We start from the raw sequence: 17992 nt of genomic DNA, 5'->3' as shown, positions 1-17992 counted from the left end.
ACTGACATTTTTGTTGATGAGATTCTCATAACCTGTGTCCCAAACATCTAACCATGTTAACTCTAAATGAGTTTGGAGTGATTTTACATTAACCAAGATTTTAATTTTTTACCAAGATAAACCAACAAGTTAAATGATTGTTGCTGCTCTTTTTTTCTCTTCGTAAAAATGCTTTAACAAAAAGCACTGATCTCTTTTTTTTTTTTTTTGTAAAATAATATTTTTAATAAAACTATCCAAATTTTATTGGAGTTCCTTTTAAACACCACTGTAATGAAAACCATGATAAATGATGAATTTTGTTTTATAATTAAAATTGCATTACTATAATACAATTTGCAATTTTTGTATAAAAATGCAGTTAATTTTCTATGTTAACGAAAACCAAGTTATAGGATTGATGCAGTTTTATGAAATTTGTTTGGTTTGTTAAAATGCTTTTTGGCAAAAAGTTTAACGATTGGTTTAAATTTAACAATCTACATTATAATTTCTGAAATTGAAATGCAAATGTTCATTTTGAAAATTCTTTAAATTATTTTTGATGACTAAACGTGGTGTTCGATTTGATGCAAATCGACTGTATAATGCAACAAAGTTTGCATTACAATTTCTCTGAAATGCTTTTGTAGCATTTTAAAGAAATTAAAATGCAAATGTTGTTACATTTTAAAAGACAGATTAAAAATTTAATTTTGTTGACTAAACTTGGTGTTTGTTAAAATAATAAAGAATAAATTGCAGTGGAAAAAAGTCCATCAATCTCTTAACATTATTTTAAAATCACGTTTTACATTGTAGTCAATAATGCAGTTTTTTTCCTCAAGTTACAGTTTTGTTTCGTTAAAATGCCATTTATGCTGTTTAGTACTTAAATTACAAAACGTTAAATGATTAATGTGCATATTGTTTTTGCCAAAAACTTATGCAACTTTATGCTATTTGGGTTTCATTTTCAGTAAAAAGGAATAAAAACTACATTGAACTATTCATGTAATGAATAGACTTACATTTCACTGCTCGTTATACTCTGTATAATTGTGTATGTGACAAATAAAATCTTGAATCTATTCCAAGCTATCCAAAAATAAATGGCATATTTGAAAAGTATTCTCAAACTTTGTTTGCAATGCATTTGTTTTTCTTTCCAGTCGTTTACACTGACCAGAAAGAGGATTGTGCACTACACCAGCTTCGACCAGCGCAAAAGGGCTAACGCTGCTGTGCTCATTGGTGCTTATGCTGTGAGTATCTTCTGTCTGTCCCTCTGTCTTCCTCTGTCACTGTCATTAATTGCTTTCAACAGTCTCGAGGATTCACATCAAGGGTGGAATATGTCATGGCCCTGCAAATTAGCCTCTCAGCTGTTTCCATTATAACCAACAATCCTCCCACATCGACAGCAAATTCGTTTGTCATACAAAGTCTTCTCGGATGTTTGCCAGTGTCCTCATTCCAGACTCCCCCTCAGAGACAGCGACAGAGTGCTGACTGACTGGTGCGTCCCCCACGTTGTGGCGGCAAAATAACTATGTCCTTGACTGGCTCGCGTGCCAGCTTGTCCTGTTCCACTGCATTCATTTATGTAGACCGCAATGTACACAGTGGTCCTTGTGAAATGCTATGGCCGTATGAGCCATGCCAGCTGATTGCGCTATTGGACATCTCTACTCTTCCTGTTCCTGGCGCTCTTAAGGAAGGACTCCGGTCTGGGTACATTTATTGCTCAGGTGGCACCATTGGCTTTGTAATGCTGGTCAGTGTATGATTCTGATAATAAGCCCTTCTTTTAAATGACTGCCCAGTTTTACAGGGTCATGGCACCATTTTTTCCCCATAATATTCGTAGCTTGATCTGCAAATAATCAAGCATGCACATCTACTCAAGTAAATTCTGTTTATTTGTGCTGATTTGTACTGACATAGCAGCTAGGGTAAACGTGCCTATTAAACACACTTCCATTTTTGAGACCAGATTATAAAAAGAAAAAATAATTCATTATTATTTTTATTATCATATAATATCATTTAAAATAAAATTTAATATTTTTGTATTAGAGATTAATATTTTATTTTAACACGTTTTTGTACTGAAACCAATATCTTGTGCACTAAAAATGTCTCAATGTAGATTTTGGTGGGCTTAATAGGTACGTTTACCCTATTGTCTCACACTATGAGATAAACTCTGGGAGATCAGAACGCCTCTTTTCTCATGAATATTGATGAGTCCTAAATGGCTACATAGAAAGGAAGTGGTATGAGAGATGCTTCTCCAGTTTCCTTCAAAGAAGCAATTGTTAACTTACTCCTTCTAGAACTACAATTTCAAATATTTGGGAACTGAAAAGGGTGGTAGTGTTATACAATATCAACATACTTTTTACCTGATTCTGGTCTATTCGAAGAGGGGGGATCTGATGTTCCCTTGCTTTTCTTTGGATGACGGCCATGACGAGTTATAATCTGTCTTTTTGTATAATCTGACTTTGGACTGTGATGCACTGGCAGCGAGCCACCATAAACCCTGTGCTGGATGTTTGTAGCTACGACTCAACTTTCCACTTTTTTTTTTTTGGGATGTTTTTGGTTCCCTTATTTAATTTACCTTATTTTGCAAAAAATAAAAAACTACCGGTCAAAAGTTTTGAATAATTAAGATGTTTTCCTAATGGATAGAAAGTCGGACTTGTAACCTGAAGGTCGTGGGTTCAAGTCTCCGGTCCGGCAGGGATTGTAGGTGGGGGAGTGAATAACCAACACTCTCTCCACCCTCAATACCACGATTGAGGTGAGACCCTTGAGCAAGGCACCGAACCCCCAACTGCTCCCCGGGCACCGCAGCATAGGCTGCCCACTGCTCCGGGTGTATGTTCACTACTGTGTGTACACTTGGATGGGTTAAATGCAGAGCACAAATTCTGAATATGGGCCACCATACTTGGCTACATACCACTTCCCTTTCCCTTTAATGCTCAGCATATTAGAATGATTTCTGAAGCATCATATGACACTGAAGACTGGAGTAATAGCTGAAAATTCAGCTTTGCATCACAAGAATAAATTATATTTTACTTTTTTTTTCAAATGCAAAAGTTTTTTTTAAGTTGTAATAATATTTCACATTATTGCTGTTTTTGCTGTATTTTTGATCAAATAAATGCAGCTTTGGTGAGAATAAGAGATTAATTTGAAAAACATTAGGAAAAACCTTAATTATTCCAAACTTTTGACCAGTTGCGTACAATTAAATCTGACATTATTTGTTATTCAAGTCTGAGTTACTTTTATTTATATACATTTTTCCACAATATGATTTCACTGTGAACAGTCAGAATTCATGATTTTACATAGGTATGCATTCATAATAATGATTTATCCATAAAACATCACAAGCAATTCACAGCTCAATTTACAGTTGGGATAAAACAAGTTATGTATATGTAAGTGTATTTTGGGGGGAAATTTGTATAAAACTTTCATACAATTATATAATTTGACACTAAGTTTGATGAACTTGAAATGACAGTGTACGGCATTCAAGAGATTGTGAGGAAAACCTGACAAAGAATCTACAGAAAATGTGGGCTGCTTTCATTTTTGTCTTTGCAATTCTAATTATCTTGCAAATATCCCTCAAAGTTGGTGTACTTCCTCAAAGTCGGTCTACTAGGAATGGTCACATTTAACCTCCCATTCTAAATTTAGTTTGAACCTTGATCCCGGTCTTAATTTAGTTGTTTTAAATGGAAACTCATTTTAGCTTCCTTCAAAAAACCCAACCTCTGGAGACGGCCATCAAATCGTGCAAATTCTCTCCTATAGACTCAATAAAGCGGTCAAGATGAACTTGTTTTAAATAATTCTCTCATATACTTCCATAATCATTTCCGAATTGCATAAAACCTTGTTTCTGCTCTGCATGGTCTTACCCATCACTCACTGCATGCATGGACGTGTGTTCAGTGTAGTGCTTTGTCTTTCTGCTCGTGAAGTGAATCTTCTGCAAGTAGGTTTTTATTGATCCAGGCTTGTGTGGGATGTGCTCTTCTGGCAAGCGCAGATGTTTGCTGCTGATCTGCCCTATAGTAGACGACCCAGTTTTATCATATGAAGGAGATTATTTTTAGTGATTGAATAGCTGGGCTAAGATCTTCCTTCGGAGTCACATGGGACAGTAGAGCGCAACACAAACAAATGCTGACCCTTCTCACAGGACTGAACTTAATCTGCCAAACTGTTCAGCTAATTGTTTGGCCGGTGCATATTTCATAAGCTTGTGCACAAATTCTAAAGCTCTGCCCTCCTGCAGAGCAGACAGCCTTCAAAAGCAAAACACGAACTAGGAGTGGGGTCAAGTGTCAGTGTCATCAAGTACTGGATATCTTAAAGATTAGTTCAACCAAAAATGAAAATTCTGTTACTTGCGTTGTTTCAATCTGTATGTTTTTTTTTTTGTAGAACTAAAAAGATATTTTGAAGAGTGCAGGGGCTGCTCTTTTCCATGCAATTGACCATTCACCCAGCCCCCATCGTTACTGTTGCTACATTCGACAAGCCATGCCCCTCTCATGCCACACACAGTGAAAAATACGTCTCAGAGCAAAGAGTAAACTGACAACGTGCCAACGGACAAGAAAGAGCAGGTTACTTTTAGTATGAAACAAATTCTCAGCTTACAAATGTTGTCATCTTTAAAGAAATTCAAACAATAAATACTGTTTTGTTGCGCTTTTATGTGTCGTGACAGATCACTGAAACGCCTCAGTTCAAGCAACATGTGAACTGATCATCTCTTCCACTTTACTACAAAATAAACATGAATGAAAATCTGAAGGTATCTTGCTTCAACCACGGAAAGAAGGCATTTTTTCAATTTCAAGTCAACCAGCATTAATCTGCTCCAAAGACTATAGAATATCCAAGACGTGTCACTCATATAGTTTTGAATCGCGAAAAATGCAACGCTTAATATGGCTGCTCTATCGCAGGAAGCCCCGCCTTCTGAACGACAGAGCCAATCGATAATCGGTAAAGTCTGCGCGTCACTGCAGCTGCTTCCCGGTTGCTATAGAAACAGTCAGCATTCTGAGACATGCACCTAATGGTGCGTTCACACCAGACGCGAATGAAGCGTTAAGCGCGAGTGATTTACATGTTATGTCAATGCAAAGACGCGATTAGACATCCTGCGGTGCGATTCGCGCGAATGAGGCGGCGCGAATGACGCGATTCGCGCGAATGGCGCGTTTCGAGCGTTTGATGCGCGGAACGCAAGTTGAAAAATCTGAACTTTGGCGGATATTTCGCGCCGCGCCAACCAATCAGGAGCTTGCTCTAGTAGTGACGTGATTAAGAGCGGAGGCAGAAATCAAAACAACAATAAAGGACATCTTATGTTTATCCACTACAGAGACATCAGAGCCAGCGGCAAATGTCAGAAGGACTAGCCGAGGTTATGCTCCTCTCTTCGGCATACATGAGCACGAGCGTCCGGTGATCGCCTGGAGCTCACGGCTCCGAAATCGGCTAAGCACATTTTCAAATAGGGGCTGTTTTTATAAATAAACCGCAGATTTGAGTTTTAAACAACTACATTCTCGGCTGAAATACACACGTCCAGTGTTTCCATAGCACATAAAGGTGATTTTATTTGCCAAATTCTATACATATGCTCTCTGTGGCAGTCATACCTGTGCGCCTGGCAGAAGCCCCGCCCATGATGCGACTTCGCGTCTGTTGTACAGTGAATTTCACGCGCGAATGAAGCGAATTTCACGCGCGAATGAAGCTAGTAAACCCAAAATGTTCACGCGTCCAACTACGCGCGAATAGCGCGATTTATTCGCGCAAGTCGCGTCCGGTGTGAACGCACCACAACACTGCGCATGCGCACTGGCTGATCTAGCCTGAAAAATACGCTTTTTATAACCTATTTAAGCAAAAGAAACAGTTGTTGTCAGATTTCTTTGGTGATTTCAAATATGAAATGTAATAGTTAGCTTAGTGAACAGTTTTGGAGAATTTGATGTTTCCCCATTCAGAGAGATAGGAGTTACACTTGGATGCCCGAGAGGCGTTTCAAAGATGGCCGCCGAGTGACATGACTTGCCTTAAAGAGACTTTGTCTACTCTCCGGTCGGGTTTGTCTGTTTGTCTGTTGGACAAACTCCTGGCGAAGGGTCAGTTACAGTAAACGGGGACTGAGGCTTTCGAGCTTCATAAAAGATGCAAAAGCACCAAAAAAGTAGTGAAAAATGGCCCATTTGACTATGATTATATTCAACATCTTCTGAAACTGCGCAATCAATTTTTAAAGTATTTTCTGGAATACATTTTTGAAACGTGCTGCAGTTTATAGTACAAATAACGCAAAACGCATTTGGATTTGTGGTGAATGTAGCGCATTTCCCACATGCCGGTAATTTTAGTTTCATTTAGGCTTGTTTTGTTTAGTAAATTCGTTTAGGCTTGACGTTTATAATAAATGTTGTTTTAAATAAATGTCACTGTTGCTTTATACTTATATTTTTCATTCCTGTTTTTATGATGTTTTTATTTAGTGGATTGGTTATGGAGTGAAGGAAACTAAAAGACATTTATATAGTGTTTTTATTGTTTGTAAACAATAAAACTCATTAATGAACCGGTATTTTACATTACGTCGATGCAACTTATGTTTGGTTTTTTTCTCTTAATAATGCAATTTTGACACCGTGTGACTTATAATCAGGTACAATTTATTATTTACAGAAAATCACAATTATAAGAGAAGTAGCTATGGTCAGATATGTGAATGAATCATTCTTTTTAGCTGAATTATTTCAGTAAATCACTTGTAGTTCACTAAACTGGCCTGAATGATTTATTCACAATTTTTTTCAGTGAAAATTAGTTTTTTAATTTAATATTTTAATGTTTTTGTGCCTCTGTTTTGAAGCTTCACACGTCAAAAAAGCGAGCTAAATTTCTGCATTGTTCTTTCATGGACAGAACAACATTCAGAATGAACTGAGTGTGAGTAAATTAAATAATTTTACTTTTTTAGTTAACCCACCCCTTTTTCTTTGTTTAATGCACGTTGGGCTTTGGCACGGTTCACATACGTTTCTTTTCTGTGTTGGCTCCGTCCTGCTGCATTCTGACATCAAGCCACAAAAATGTTGGAGTGAGCGGAGTGCTTATTATAGAGTCCTTTTCCATGATGTCAAGAGGGATTGATGTGGATGTAGGGAGTAGATGACCGCTAAAACTCGTCGCTTCAGCAGGTCTGTGTGTGTGACTGCCGCACTGTGCCGTGACAAGTCGTCCCAGCTTGAGAAGGGCCCCATTGTGCTGAGCCACACCATCTCATCTGTGTGACACATTCTGCCCGAACATTACTTTCTTGAAAGTGCATTTGTGTATGGGATAAAGAGGAACACGGACAGACATGGAGAGGAAAAAGATTGAATGGGGGGGTTGGGAAGTAGTAGTGTCCCATTTGTGTACAAATTGTTCTTCCTGGAATTCAGATTGTGATTAACAGATTTACAAGAAAAATCAAATGTTGTTTTGCACGATTGTTGACTAAAATATTGTTTTCATTTCAGCCAGTGAACTGGACAATGTGAAATATTGGCTAAATTTAAAATATATTTTCATTGACAAAAACCAGATGAATTTTTTCAAACGAATAATTTTTTCCCCAATCAGTTAATCCAATTGTAAATCATCTAAATTAAGCGATTCGCTAATAAGTACTGTTCAAAGTCTGTGTTCAAACTGTCATTTTTGTGTTTAAATACAAATATAGTATTTTTTTTAATATTTTAAGTTGGATTATATTTTTTATTTTTAAATTCAGTTTATTTTAGATTAGTTGAATTAAAATGTTTGTTTTAGTAATTTTAGTACTTCAGTTTGTTTCCATTGCAACATTTCTAATTTTAATTTATTTTTCATTTAATATTTCATTTTATTTCAGCTTTTTCAATTATTACAATTATTACCAACATTTTAACCAAAATAATTATTTGGCCAACAATTACCAGAAATAATTTTTAATCGTTAACAATAACAGCACTTTATGTTAAAGCCTATAGAATTAGTACCTAGCATTCAGCTGCTTTGCTGGTGCGCTAATGTCATTTCCTGTTCATGTTTCCCATCTCAGGTGATTTACCTAAAGAAAACACCAGAGGAAGCCTATAGAGCCCTTATCTCTGGCTCCAATGCCTCGTATCTTCCCTTCAGGTAAGACGGCCACCACATATCCACATCTTTTTGCCAAACCTTTGCTAATATATATTTTGCCTCATTTCTCCCACTTTCCTCTCTCTCTCCCTTGCTTATCGCACACTGCACTCTAATCTGATTTTTAGATTAGGCTCGCAGGGCTTTTAATGCGATAAACTTCTTTGCCCAGATAAATAAACATACAAAGTGGAAAAACAGCACGGATGTTTTGCAAGCCATGACGCTGACAGGCCAGGTAGTTGTTGTCGTGCATCTATATAGTGATGCTCATAATTGCAGCGGGATTAGATTATTTTGCCCCTGCGGGTCGACATCTCTGGCCTTTAATTTGGGATTACAGCGGATGGCTGGGTCAGCGCACTCATGTAATCTCTTTTCTTGATCTGAATTCTGGACTCCGTTCCAAACTGTCGCAAAGGACAGGACACTAAAACCTTTGAGCTGAGCACGCAAGGCTGAGCAGGACATGCGTAAGGCCCTTGAGCTGGGTTAGGGTTGAACCACTAGACCAGGGATGGGCAACTTCGGTCTTGGAGGGCCACTGTCCTGCAGAGTTTAGCTCCAACCCTAATCAAACTCACTCAAAATCCCTGCACTAGACTGTAGTTGTGATTTATCAATAGTGTTCCCGTGCAGTATAATGTTTAAAAGGTGATTTAAAATAAATAGGTAGGATAGCAATGGGAGACAGAAAAAAAAGAGTTGGAGTCATGGCTTGGTGGTTAGCATGCAAAAAAAAAAGTATGTATATGATACTTTTAAAAAATAATGTAATAATAAATAAAAGTATATGATAATTTGGCCTTAAATATTTAATTTTGAATATTTTTAAAACGTTAATATAATATTAAGTATCTTTTAATTAATATTTTTAATATTTTAAGATTTTCTCTCTCTTGTTGTTTTATTAACATGAATGACAAACAGCAATATTAGACTGCTGTCACTTTAAGAGCTACTGTTATATATGTGTTTTCTTTCTCAGCTGTTTGCTTTCATTCAAGACCTAAATTATTGTGTTTGAGGATACTTGCATAGATGGGCATTTTGACACATACAAGTGTGTGTATTTAACCGTTCAAGGCCTATAAAGTGGCAAAAATAACTCCCGTGCTCTATGAGCACCATCTTCATATCCATATGCACGCGCCTCTCAGACAGCACACATATATAGTGAAAAGAGTTTCGCTACTGATTGCATTTCAACGGCTTAAAACCACTTGTTTTTAAACCGCAATGATTAAAAGTGCAAACGATAAGTTTTCATGACCATGTAGCACAGCAATGTCATGTGAGCATGTAACCACAAATTTATATCGTTTAATCAGTGTGAAAAATGTTATTAAAAAAAAAAATATTGAGTGTCTTTTAATGAATAGTTTAATTCATGTTTTAAATTTGCTTACTTTTGATTGAATTTCAATGATTAAAAACTTTGCAAAGGTGAGAGAGAAAGAATAGGTTTAAAACAATATTTCAGGTTAAATTCTGGGGAAATTGACTCGCATCTCATTTTTGAGAACAAACAGTGTAATTTATTCCATAATATTCCTTTTACAGTTTTATTGTGGTCACATGGGGATTGAGTCTCCAAACTGTGTGAGTCTATTTTTCCTGTCATGCTATATGTAAGGCAGTTGTGGATTTGTGCTAGTGTTATTACACCACCCAGTCGCCCTGTAAGATGCCAGCCGTGGTTCCTAGACGCCCCCCCTGCTGTTTTTCAAAATGATGAGGAATTCACATGGAGATATTATTTCATCTCCCAAAACATTGTTCTTCCTCTTAAGACCACTCTGTCACACAGAAATCACAGACACATGACATTTTTCATTACCATGTAGTTCGTATTCCTGGTTAGTCAGTCCTCTTGGTTGTTTGCCACCATCAGATGAGATTTGACCACTCAGCTCTGTCCTCCCTATTCACTGACCCAGAAACACAAAAGTCTTTAAGTTCACCCAGGCCAAGCACATAGCTGCATATTCGGTTATGCATGCATATAATAATGAGGGACATGAAGAAAGACGGGGTGACCCATGGCCTCATCGAACAGAAACACTCATTGTTAAAGTGGACTCTCTTTCGCTAATGATTCAGAGCTGTATGCACTGAATAGTGAAGAGGCCTACATTTTCTAAATCTGTGATCTTCAGTGCAGTCCCATGATGCTTTTAACCGAGGGTTTATGAATTTATGGAACAGACTGTATATCTGTGCTTTCTGAGATAGGCTGTAAGTGCTTCCGGTATAGATTAGCTCTGGCCTCCAAACAGTTTAGAAGCATCATTCACTGAATGCAAACAGGAAACAGCAGCTTTGTTTTTAATGTGCTGTTATTGATGCTTTTCCCAAAAGGCTGAAATCCCCCTTTGGTTTTCTTTGTAACAAACTTTTGTGTCATCAAGGGATTTTTTTTTTTTTTTGACATTGACCGTCATTGGTCTAAAACTAGAAGGAATTATGTTACTCATTATTGGGTTTATTGATCAACATGTCTATTGTGTGGGCATTAGTTCAAATGCTCTTGCACTTTACTTCTCAAGAGATTAACCTTTATCCAACACTTCCTTTTGAGTAACAGTTGAGTCATTCTCTAAACTTTCTGACTTACAAAATGTTTGTTTTGAACTAAATTGAGTTTTCCCTTAAAAATTGTTTTTAAATATTAGGCTATATATAGCATTTATTTAGTGTTAAGTGATATTTAGTACTTATCTTGAGATGTGCAAAACTATTTTATATTATTAAATAAAATATTTGGTTATGAAATTGTCTTTCATAAGGCATTTCTTAAATATTTAATCTTTTTCATCACTGACAAGTCAAGGCACTTGCTCATCACAATATTTAGAGACCGTTCCAAAAACCATAACTGCTCTTCGGGCTTGTCTGCACTTGTAGGGAAGCAACTATTTATCTTTGCCAGTTTTAATGTTCAGTGGCATCTAGGTCACCATTATTGTCATTTGTGTTTCATCCTGCTTATTGTGGACCTGGCATTGTAAATGTGACAACATTTTTAAAATATGAACTGCACACTTGTTTTATGGTCCTGGTTAGGGCATGATCTTGATATGTGGCCAAGCAAAGGTTAAACTACTAAGACTCAAGTCCTGAAGGAAATAGCGAGTCTGCTGGTTCTTTAAATCATTCACTGTGTATAAAATCCTCCATTACATTTACAAGTTGTGCCTCTTGTGGCACTTCTTTTACTCTGTTTGCTGTTCTGTCCATCTTGAAGGTTAATTGGGCTCTTGTTTCTCCACAAAGATGTGATTGTTAGCAGCGTAGCTGCACAAGGGAAGAAAAGCGCTTTGTCAGTGCGTCCCCCACTTGGCTGCTGTAACCATGCTACTCATGGAGACAAACAGTGTGACATAGTTACGTAATGCTTAGCAATTGGTTAATTCAGAAAGTAAACAGTTGTGTTGTCTATGAGAGGGAAGGGGTCCTGATGGGAAGCAATGAATGGGACATACCATTGAATAAAGTGAAGCTCTGTGTGACACCCAGTGCGTCACCAGAGGAAGAAATTACAAGATGCTGGCTGAGAAGGTGTGTATTATTCTGAAATAATAACATGCTGCACCTTTTCCATCACATTTTTTCTTGTTCCAAGAACAGGGCTTTTAGATGGATTTTAGATGGCTACTTTTTGAGACTAGTTTTAGTAGCCGTACAAAACCTGGGAATGTAAGGTTTTGATCCATCTTGCGTAAGCAAAGGCTTGCTATCCAGCCAAAATGTTTGCACGTTGATCTTGGTTGCAAAGAGCATTTTCCCACACCAAGCCTTACTTGGAAATAAACTTACATAACCTACAAGTTTACACCTAATAATGGTATGCACAACATGACCTGAAGTTATTGTCTTCAAGCAATGTATTTTTAGGACGACTTTGTGAAGTAACCTGATAGTTCAGATGGTTTGTTGGCAGTGTAATCTATGTTCAAATGAACCGGTGTGCATTCGTTATACAAGTTTGGAGACTGTGCTCTAGTGACTCGGACAGGGGGCTTCAGTCTGCAATTCAAACAATTCAGACCTTAGCATTACTCTCCCATTATGTAAGAACAGGGAAGAATCTTTCTCTGTCTGCCCAAATATTTGGCAGTACTAAGAGTAAAGCAGTGGCAGTCTTCCAGAGGAAGTCCTACTCTGCCCTGTAAGGCAAGATATAGTCCAGTTTTTTTTCCCGTCCATTTGAGCCCAACTAATCCAGATATTGCATGATAGAGTAATATAGTCTTCTGGTTCTCTTTGAGGAAATCCACACCCAGTCCTGTATGCGCAAGGGGTGAGGGTTCACTTCCGAGATTGGGGTTCTTGTTTCTTTAAAGTTTCACTACTGCATGTGTATGCCAAATTTAATCAGATTAACTCCTAGATGTATTCCTTCCTCATTCACTGGCACATTACATCACCAAGACCTTGCATACAGTAATCTCTTGTCTGTTTTTCCACCTATTCTTGGGTCAACTAATAAAAATCCAATCAGAATTCCTCTCTTGGGTTTTCAGTGCCTGTCATTTCTTTCATTCAGCTTTAGGTCGGCTAGGCTGTATCTGTCTTGCCAAGTTGTTGTGTGCATTGAAAGCTTTTAGACTTATTAAATCATATTTGAATCATGAAGATACCCAGCCTACCAAGTCTCCGAGGAACTTCGACCCTGTATGATTACAGCATCTACTGCTGTGGCTGTAAATCTGTATCTGCTAAAACGAATCATGTCCGCGTCTGTGGTTACGTAACAGTAGTAAAGTTCTGCTTGTGGTTTTGGCATTTGTAAGCTTGTTCTGCTTTGCTCCTCTACAGTGCTTGCCCAGGACACACCCTGTCCTTAACAGCTCTACTTATCTTAGCCTTTTGAACCCAGCCTAAGACCGTAAAGAAGCAGATTTATATGTGACTGCATTGACCAGCCCTCTCTGATACCTTCTTTGTTGGAGAAACTAATTGCGGTAGATGCATTCCCATGAGATACCATTGTTTGACTTGCCACTTATGGTAATGGCTCTTGAGCTTGTAATTGCTTCAGTCAAAACTATCCATCACGTTGTCTAGTCTAGAGATTTGAGTTTTGGGCCGATCGCTGAAAGTTCCAGACCCTACAAGGGGCAAAACCGATGTGCCCTTGTGCAAGGAACTTGACCTTTGGTTACTCCGTGGGGGACTGTCCTTGCAAGTCGCCTTGAATGAAAGCATCTACTGAATGACCAATTTGTAAATTAAAAGTGGACAAAGAAGTGCCGTTTAAATGAGGTTTGGCTAACTCCTGGCCTCCACTCCCGGAGGTGAGACATTACATAATCCTCAGGATGTAAGTCTATAATTGGTGCCAGTAAGCCGCTGTGTATCTACAGCCAAATCGATTGGCTCCACATTTCTCTGTGCTGTGGGAAGGAAGATGAATGAGCCACTGGCTGGTGGGAAAGTCTCCAGCTGTATCTTCAAACATTTCTTGGATCCTGCTGGTACAGATAATTGTGTGAACAAAATACATTTTTTTGCAAAGCTCTGTTGGAAATTTGTCTGGGTTTTCTTCTCGTCTCCATTTTTTTTTTTAAGATGACTCTGCTTCTTAATTAGTGTTTTTTTCCCATCATATTTGAGTTGGTGGTGTTATAACCTTGTAGTTAAACATCTGGGCTAGTAACCGGAAGTTGCAAGTTCAAATCCATCATGTTTTTTTCCTTGAGCAAGGCATTTTAACCACACTTTGTTTCAAGGGGAATATTGAGGAACTTAAAATGGAAACGTTGCTTTGAAAACCGTTCATTGGTCGGCACTGATAGCCTTGTGGTTAGTGCACCGACATGTAGCGCAACTGTGCCTTTGGCGACCCGAGTTCGATTCCAGACATACAATCCTTTGTCGCTCGCCTCTCTCTCTGCCCTATGTTTTCCTGTCGTATCTCCACTGTCCTATCAACAATAAAGGCATAAACGCACCAAATCTATAACTAAAAAAAATTTTAAAATTCCTTGTACTTTAAAGAAATCAACCTACTAATGGTAGACGTATCAATACTAATGATTTTTGTTACCTTGAAGCAGTGAACCAATACACAAGACCTCCATGCCCTCTTCTGGGAGCTTTTGGATTGCATATGCGAGTATGTGGTGTTTGTGTGGGTAAATGGAGCCTGATACTTTCCATTGAGGCACGCTTGGGAGACTTCTGAAAGGATCCCAGCAGAACACTGACCCACTTTTTATGCAACCCAGCCTGCATCATAAACAGCAAATTAAGCACATGTATAATGCAAAACTCAAATTAAAGTGGAGACAAAGAACCTGTTCCTTGACGTGCGTTCGGCAAGGGATGGTGTATAGGCCCCTTTTAGTTTCTGAGGCATTAGGCATTTCATTACAACCCTGGCTTCCCTTGACCCAATGACATCATTTAGGTACACAAACAAACCTGAATTAAACGTGTTCAAAACATTCTTGTCCATGACATTAATTTTGCCTTGACTTTGTTGATGTAACCCATCGTATTGCTGGCTTCCCACATGTGCACTCTCCAGAGCAAGGTTTTCTTTCTTCACAAACACATGACAAAAGCCAACACAGTCTCGCTTATCCGCTTTACTTTCACTCCCACATCCAAACACAAAGGCCCTGACCCAGTTACTTGTATTCATGGGCAGGTAATGGTTTACTCTGGATGAAAGCAGACCACCTGAGAGCAACGTTTGAAATCAGTGTCTATGTTCCTATTATTTGTGCTTAACATGACTTGCTATTCTTGTTTATATTCCTATGGGTGTTTCTTTTTTTTGTTAAATTGTATTTTGTGTAAATACACCCACGCAATTTTTAACATGCCATCTCGTTTCTCTTTCAGGGATGCTTCATTTGGGAATTGCACATACAACCTGACGGTTCTCGACTGCTTGCAAGGCATTAGGAGGGTGAGATTAACACTGTAACACTATACAAATGTTTTAACATCGCCATAATATATATATACTGTATATATAATATATTACTCTATAGCGCGGAATGCCATGAAATTCGTCAATTTTTGGATGAATAAAAGAAGGTCTGTCACTTATTTCGAATCGCGATATGAACTAGTTTATGTGAATATTAAAACACAAAAAGACGGTTTAAATGTGAATCCTGCATGTTCCGCTAGCCTCGGTATGTATGAATGGCAGAGACACGGTTTTGTTTACTACAAAAATACTGAAGTACACGTGAACTCGTGGTGATTTTCGGCCTCTGCATCTCACTACATGACGACATGAACTTACAGGCAGTGAGAGTCACTTCATGAGAATTTTACCATTTCATTTGAGAAAACTAGCATCATATCATACTGTACACACAGAAACTTCACGGAAAACTGTCAAAATAAAAGTGCGGTTCAACATATAACAGAAAAATATTACTTTTGTACAGTAAAATGTATGTCTTTTTTGTATTCTATTTACTGTCAAATTGAAATAAAACAATTAAATTATAAAAATAATTATTACAACTACATTAACCACTTAATGGGAAGTCGTGGCCTAATGGTTAGAGAGTTGGACTCGTGATCCAAAGGTTGCGGGTTCGAGTCTCCGGCCGGCAGGAATTGTAGGTGGGGGGAGTGAATGTCCAGCGCTCTCTCCACCCTCAATACCACGACTGAGGTGCCCTTGAGCAAGGCACCGAACCCCCAACTGCTCCCCGGGCGCTGCAGCATAAATGGCTCCCCACTGCTCCGGGTGTGTGTGTGTGTGTGTGTGTGTGTGTGTGTGTGTGTGTGTGTGTGTGTGTGTGTGTGTGTGTGTGTGTGTGTGTGTGCACGTTGGATGGGTTAAATGCAGAGCACGAATTCCGAGTATGGGTCACCATACTTGGCTGAATGTCACTTCACTTTTTTTTTTTTTTTTTTTTTTTTTTTTATTGTAGAAAAAATACAATTATTATAAAACATTTTTTAAAGGAATATTCACACAATTTTTCTACCATGTATTAATTTTAACAGTAAACCTTTGTTTGTTTGCCAAAAAATAAAAGGGTTTCAATTTCATTTGATTTAAATATAAATAAATGTTTCATGCCTTCATTTGATTATCAGAAAAAATAAAGCACACAAGAATTTCTGGAAGCAAAAAAAGAAAAAAAATTGTAGGGCTCTATTGTTCAAAATGTTGAAATTGAGAGTTTTGGACTTATTTTTTCACTGAAAAAATTTTTTTTGTTATTACACAGAGATTAATGTACCGAGAAAAGCCAACCCAACCCTATATATATATATATAATATTTAATAATATACAGTATGATTTCACAAAATATAAAAAAATATTAACAATATTTCCACAATTCAAATTGAGTAAATGAGCTTTTATTTTCTAATAACTACTGCAAATTCATCAATCAGCCTACATTAGCAAGAAAGATTTGGGTTTAAGTGGTTCAGCACTCAACCTATTCACACAATCCTGGATTACACTCATAGATACTAATCGACTGCTTAATCATCCAGGAACATTTGTGTCTACGTGTTGGAAAAATAGCTTCAGGCAGGTTATGCTGCTAATGGCTTATATAACACAACAGGTGTCTTCAGTTTGAGCTGCGGAGCAATGGATCTCTCTTCAGCCCTCTATTGTACAGTCCTTCTTTGACTGTCTGTCTGCGGGAGTGGGAGTGGGTGAGCTGAAGACATGCTTGATGACAGCTTTTTTGTGTCTTTGTTCAAATAGGCAGTTAGTTTTTTGGTGTATCTTACTCAAATCTATTTTGTTTGGATTCTCAATAGCAAAAGGCTACTTGAATTGAACAAACCAGATCTATATTAGTTTTTAAATCGTATTACAAACTGATTTCTTAAATGGGTAATTTGTCCCAGTTTGAACATTTTATGAATTTTTTAAAAAAAAATTTTCTCTCTTTTGGGACACAATGCCTATACACTACAATCAATTCTTACTTTTTAAATATTTTCAATTTAGACATTTTAAAAACATTTCATAACCTGTATAATCAGTCTTTTGAAGTTTAGAAAGGAAGCCACTCCAGACTCTATCTAGGCTCCGTTAAAACAATCATTTTAGCCTAATAATGTGTTTCTATTCTTTGCTTAAAGTTGTCAAACTAGTTGGCAGGTAAATAGTGTTAACGTGAGTTTTTCAGTTGCGTCTGTTGTGCAAGTATCTCAGCAACAGCCAAACACATCTGCAGGTATCAATGTGTCTTCAGCTTGATCCGCCAGAAAGACTTGTTAAACACGGTCAGCATACGTTCCTGAGTGCGTTCCTACGTGCTTGTTTTTTTTTAAATCAAAGTCAAAGAAAAACAGCTGCATCCTCTGACAGCATACACATCCCTCCTTTACTATTGTTTATTAGATCACGCCACTCAGGATTTTAGTATAGGAGCGGGCAAGATGGTCAACAAAATTTCAGATGAAATTTTCGGACTGGGTGTGCAATAGCCTTAAGTGATCAGTGCCTCCCCTCTGGCTCTAATTAACAGCTTGTTTTAACAGCTCCTTAATTGCATGAGTCACACACAGCATCTGTGAGTGTGATAAATGAATCCTGTTAATGATCAAATCACCACTGCTGCCTCTCTCCAAGCTTCTAAAGAGGAGTTAATGCCCGATTTATCAACATGAGAGCAGTTCTTTTGTTTTTGGGGTTGCCTAATGGTTAAACATCTGGGCTGGTAACCAAAATGTTGTAGGTTCAAACTCCACAGAGAAAAATCTTTTAATATGAAATCCAAATTTACCTCATTTTTACCAGAAGAC

At 37.7% G+C, this 17992-nt stretch overlaps 1 protein-coding gene across 5 annotated transcripts in view; it reads left to right on the top strand.

Moving 5' to 3' along the window:
• Positions 1 to 17992, top strand: part of LOC306867228 (dual specificity protein phosphatase CDC14AB) — a 56466-nt gene that overhangs the window by 7037 nt on the left and 31437 nt on the right. For all 5 annotated transcript variants that reach the window (XM_079412824.1, XM_079412827.1, XM_079412823.1 and 2 more), the window contains 3 exons: positions 1152 to 1244; positions 8156 to 8235; positions 15091 to 15157. In XM_079412824.1, coding sequence (XP_079268950.1) covers positions 1152 to 1244; positions 8156 to 8235; positions 15091 to 15157 — 240 coding nt within the window. The remainder of the gene's footprint in view (positions 1 to 1151; positions 1245 to 8155; positions 8236 to 15090; positions 15158 to 17992) is intronic.

This window comes from Barbus barbus (assembly GCF_936440315.1).
Source record: "Barbus barbus genome assembly, chromosome: 49".
NCBI lineage: Eukaryota > Metazoa > Chordata > Actinopteri > Cypriniformes > Cyprinidae > Barbus > Barbus barbus.
Note: the sequence above shows the minus strand (reverse complement) of the source record. Positions and strands in the feature narration are given on the sequence as shown.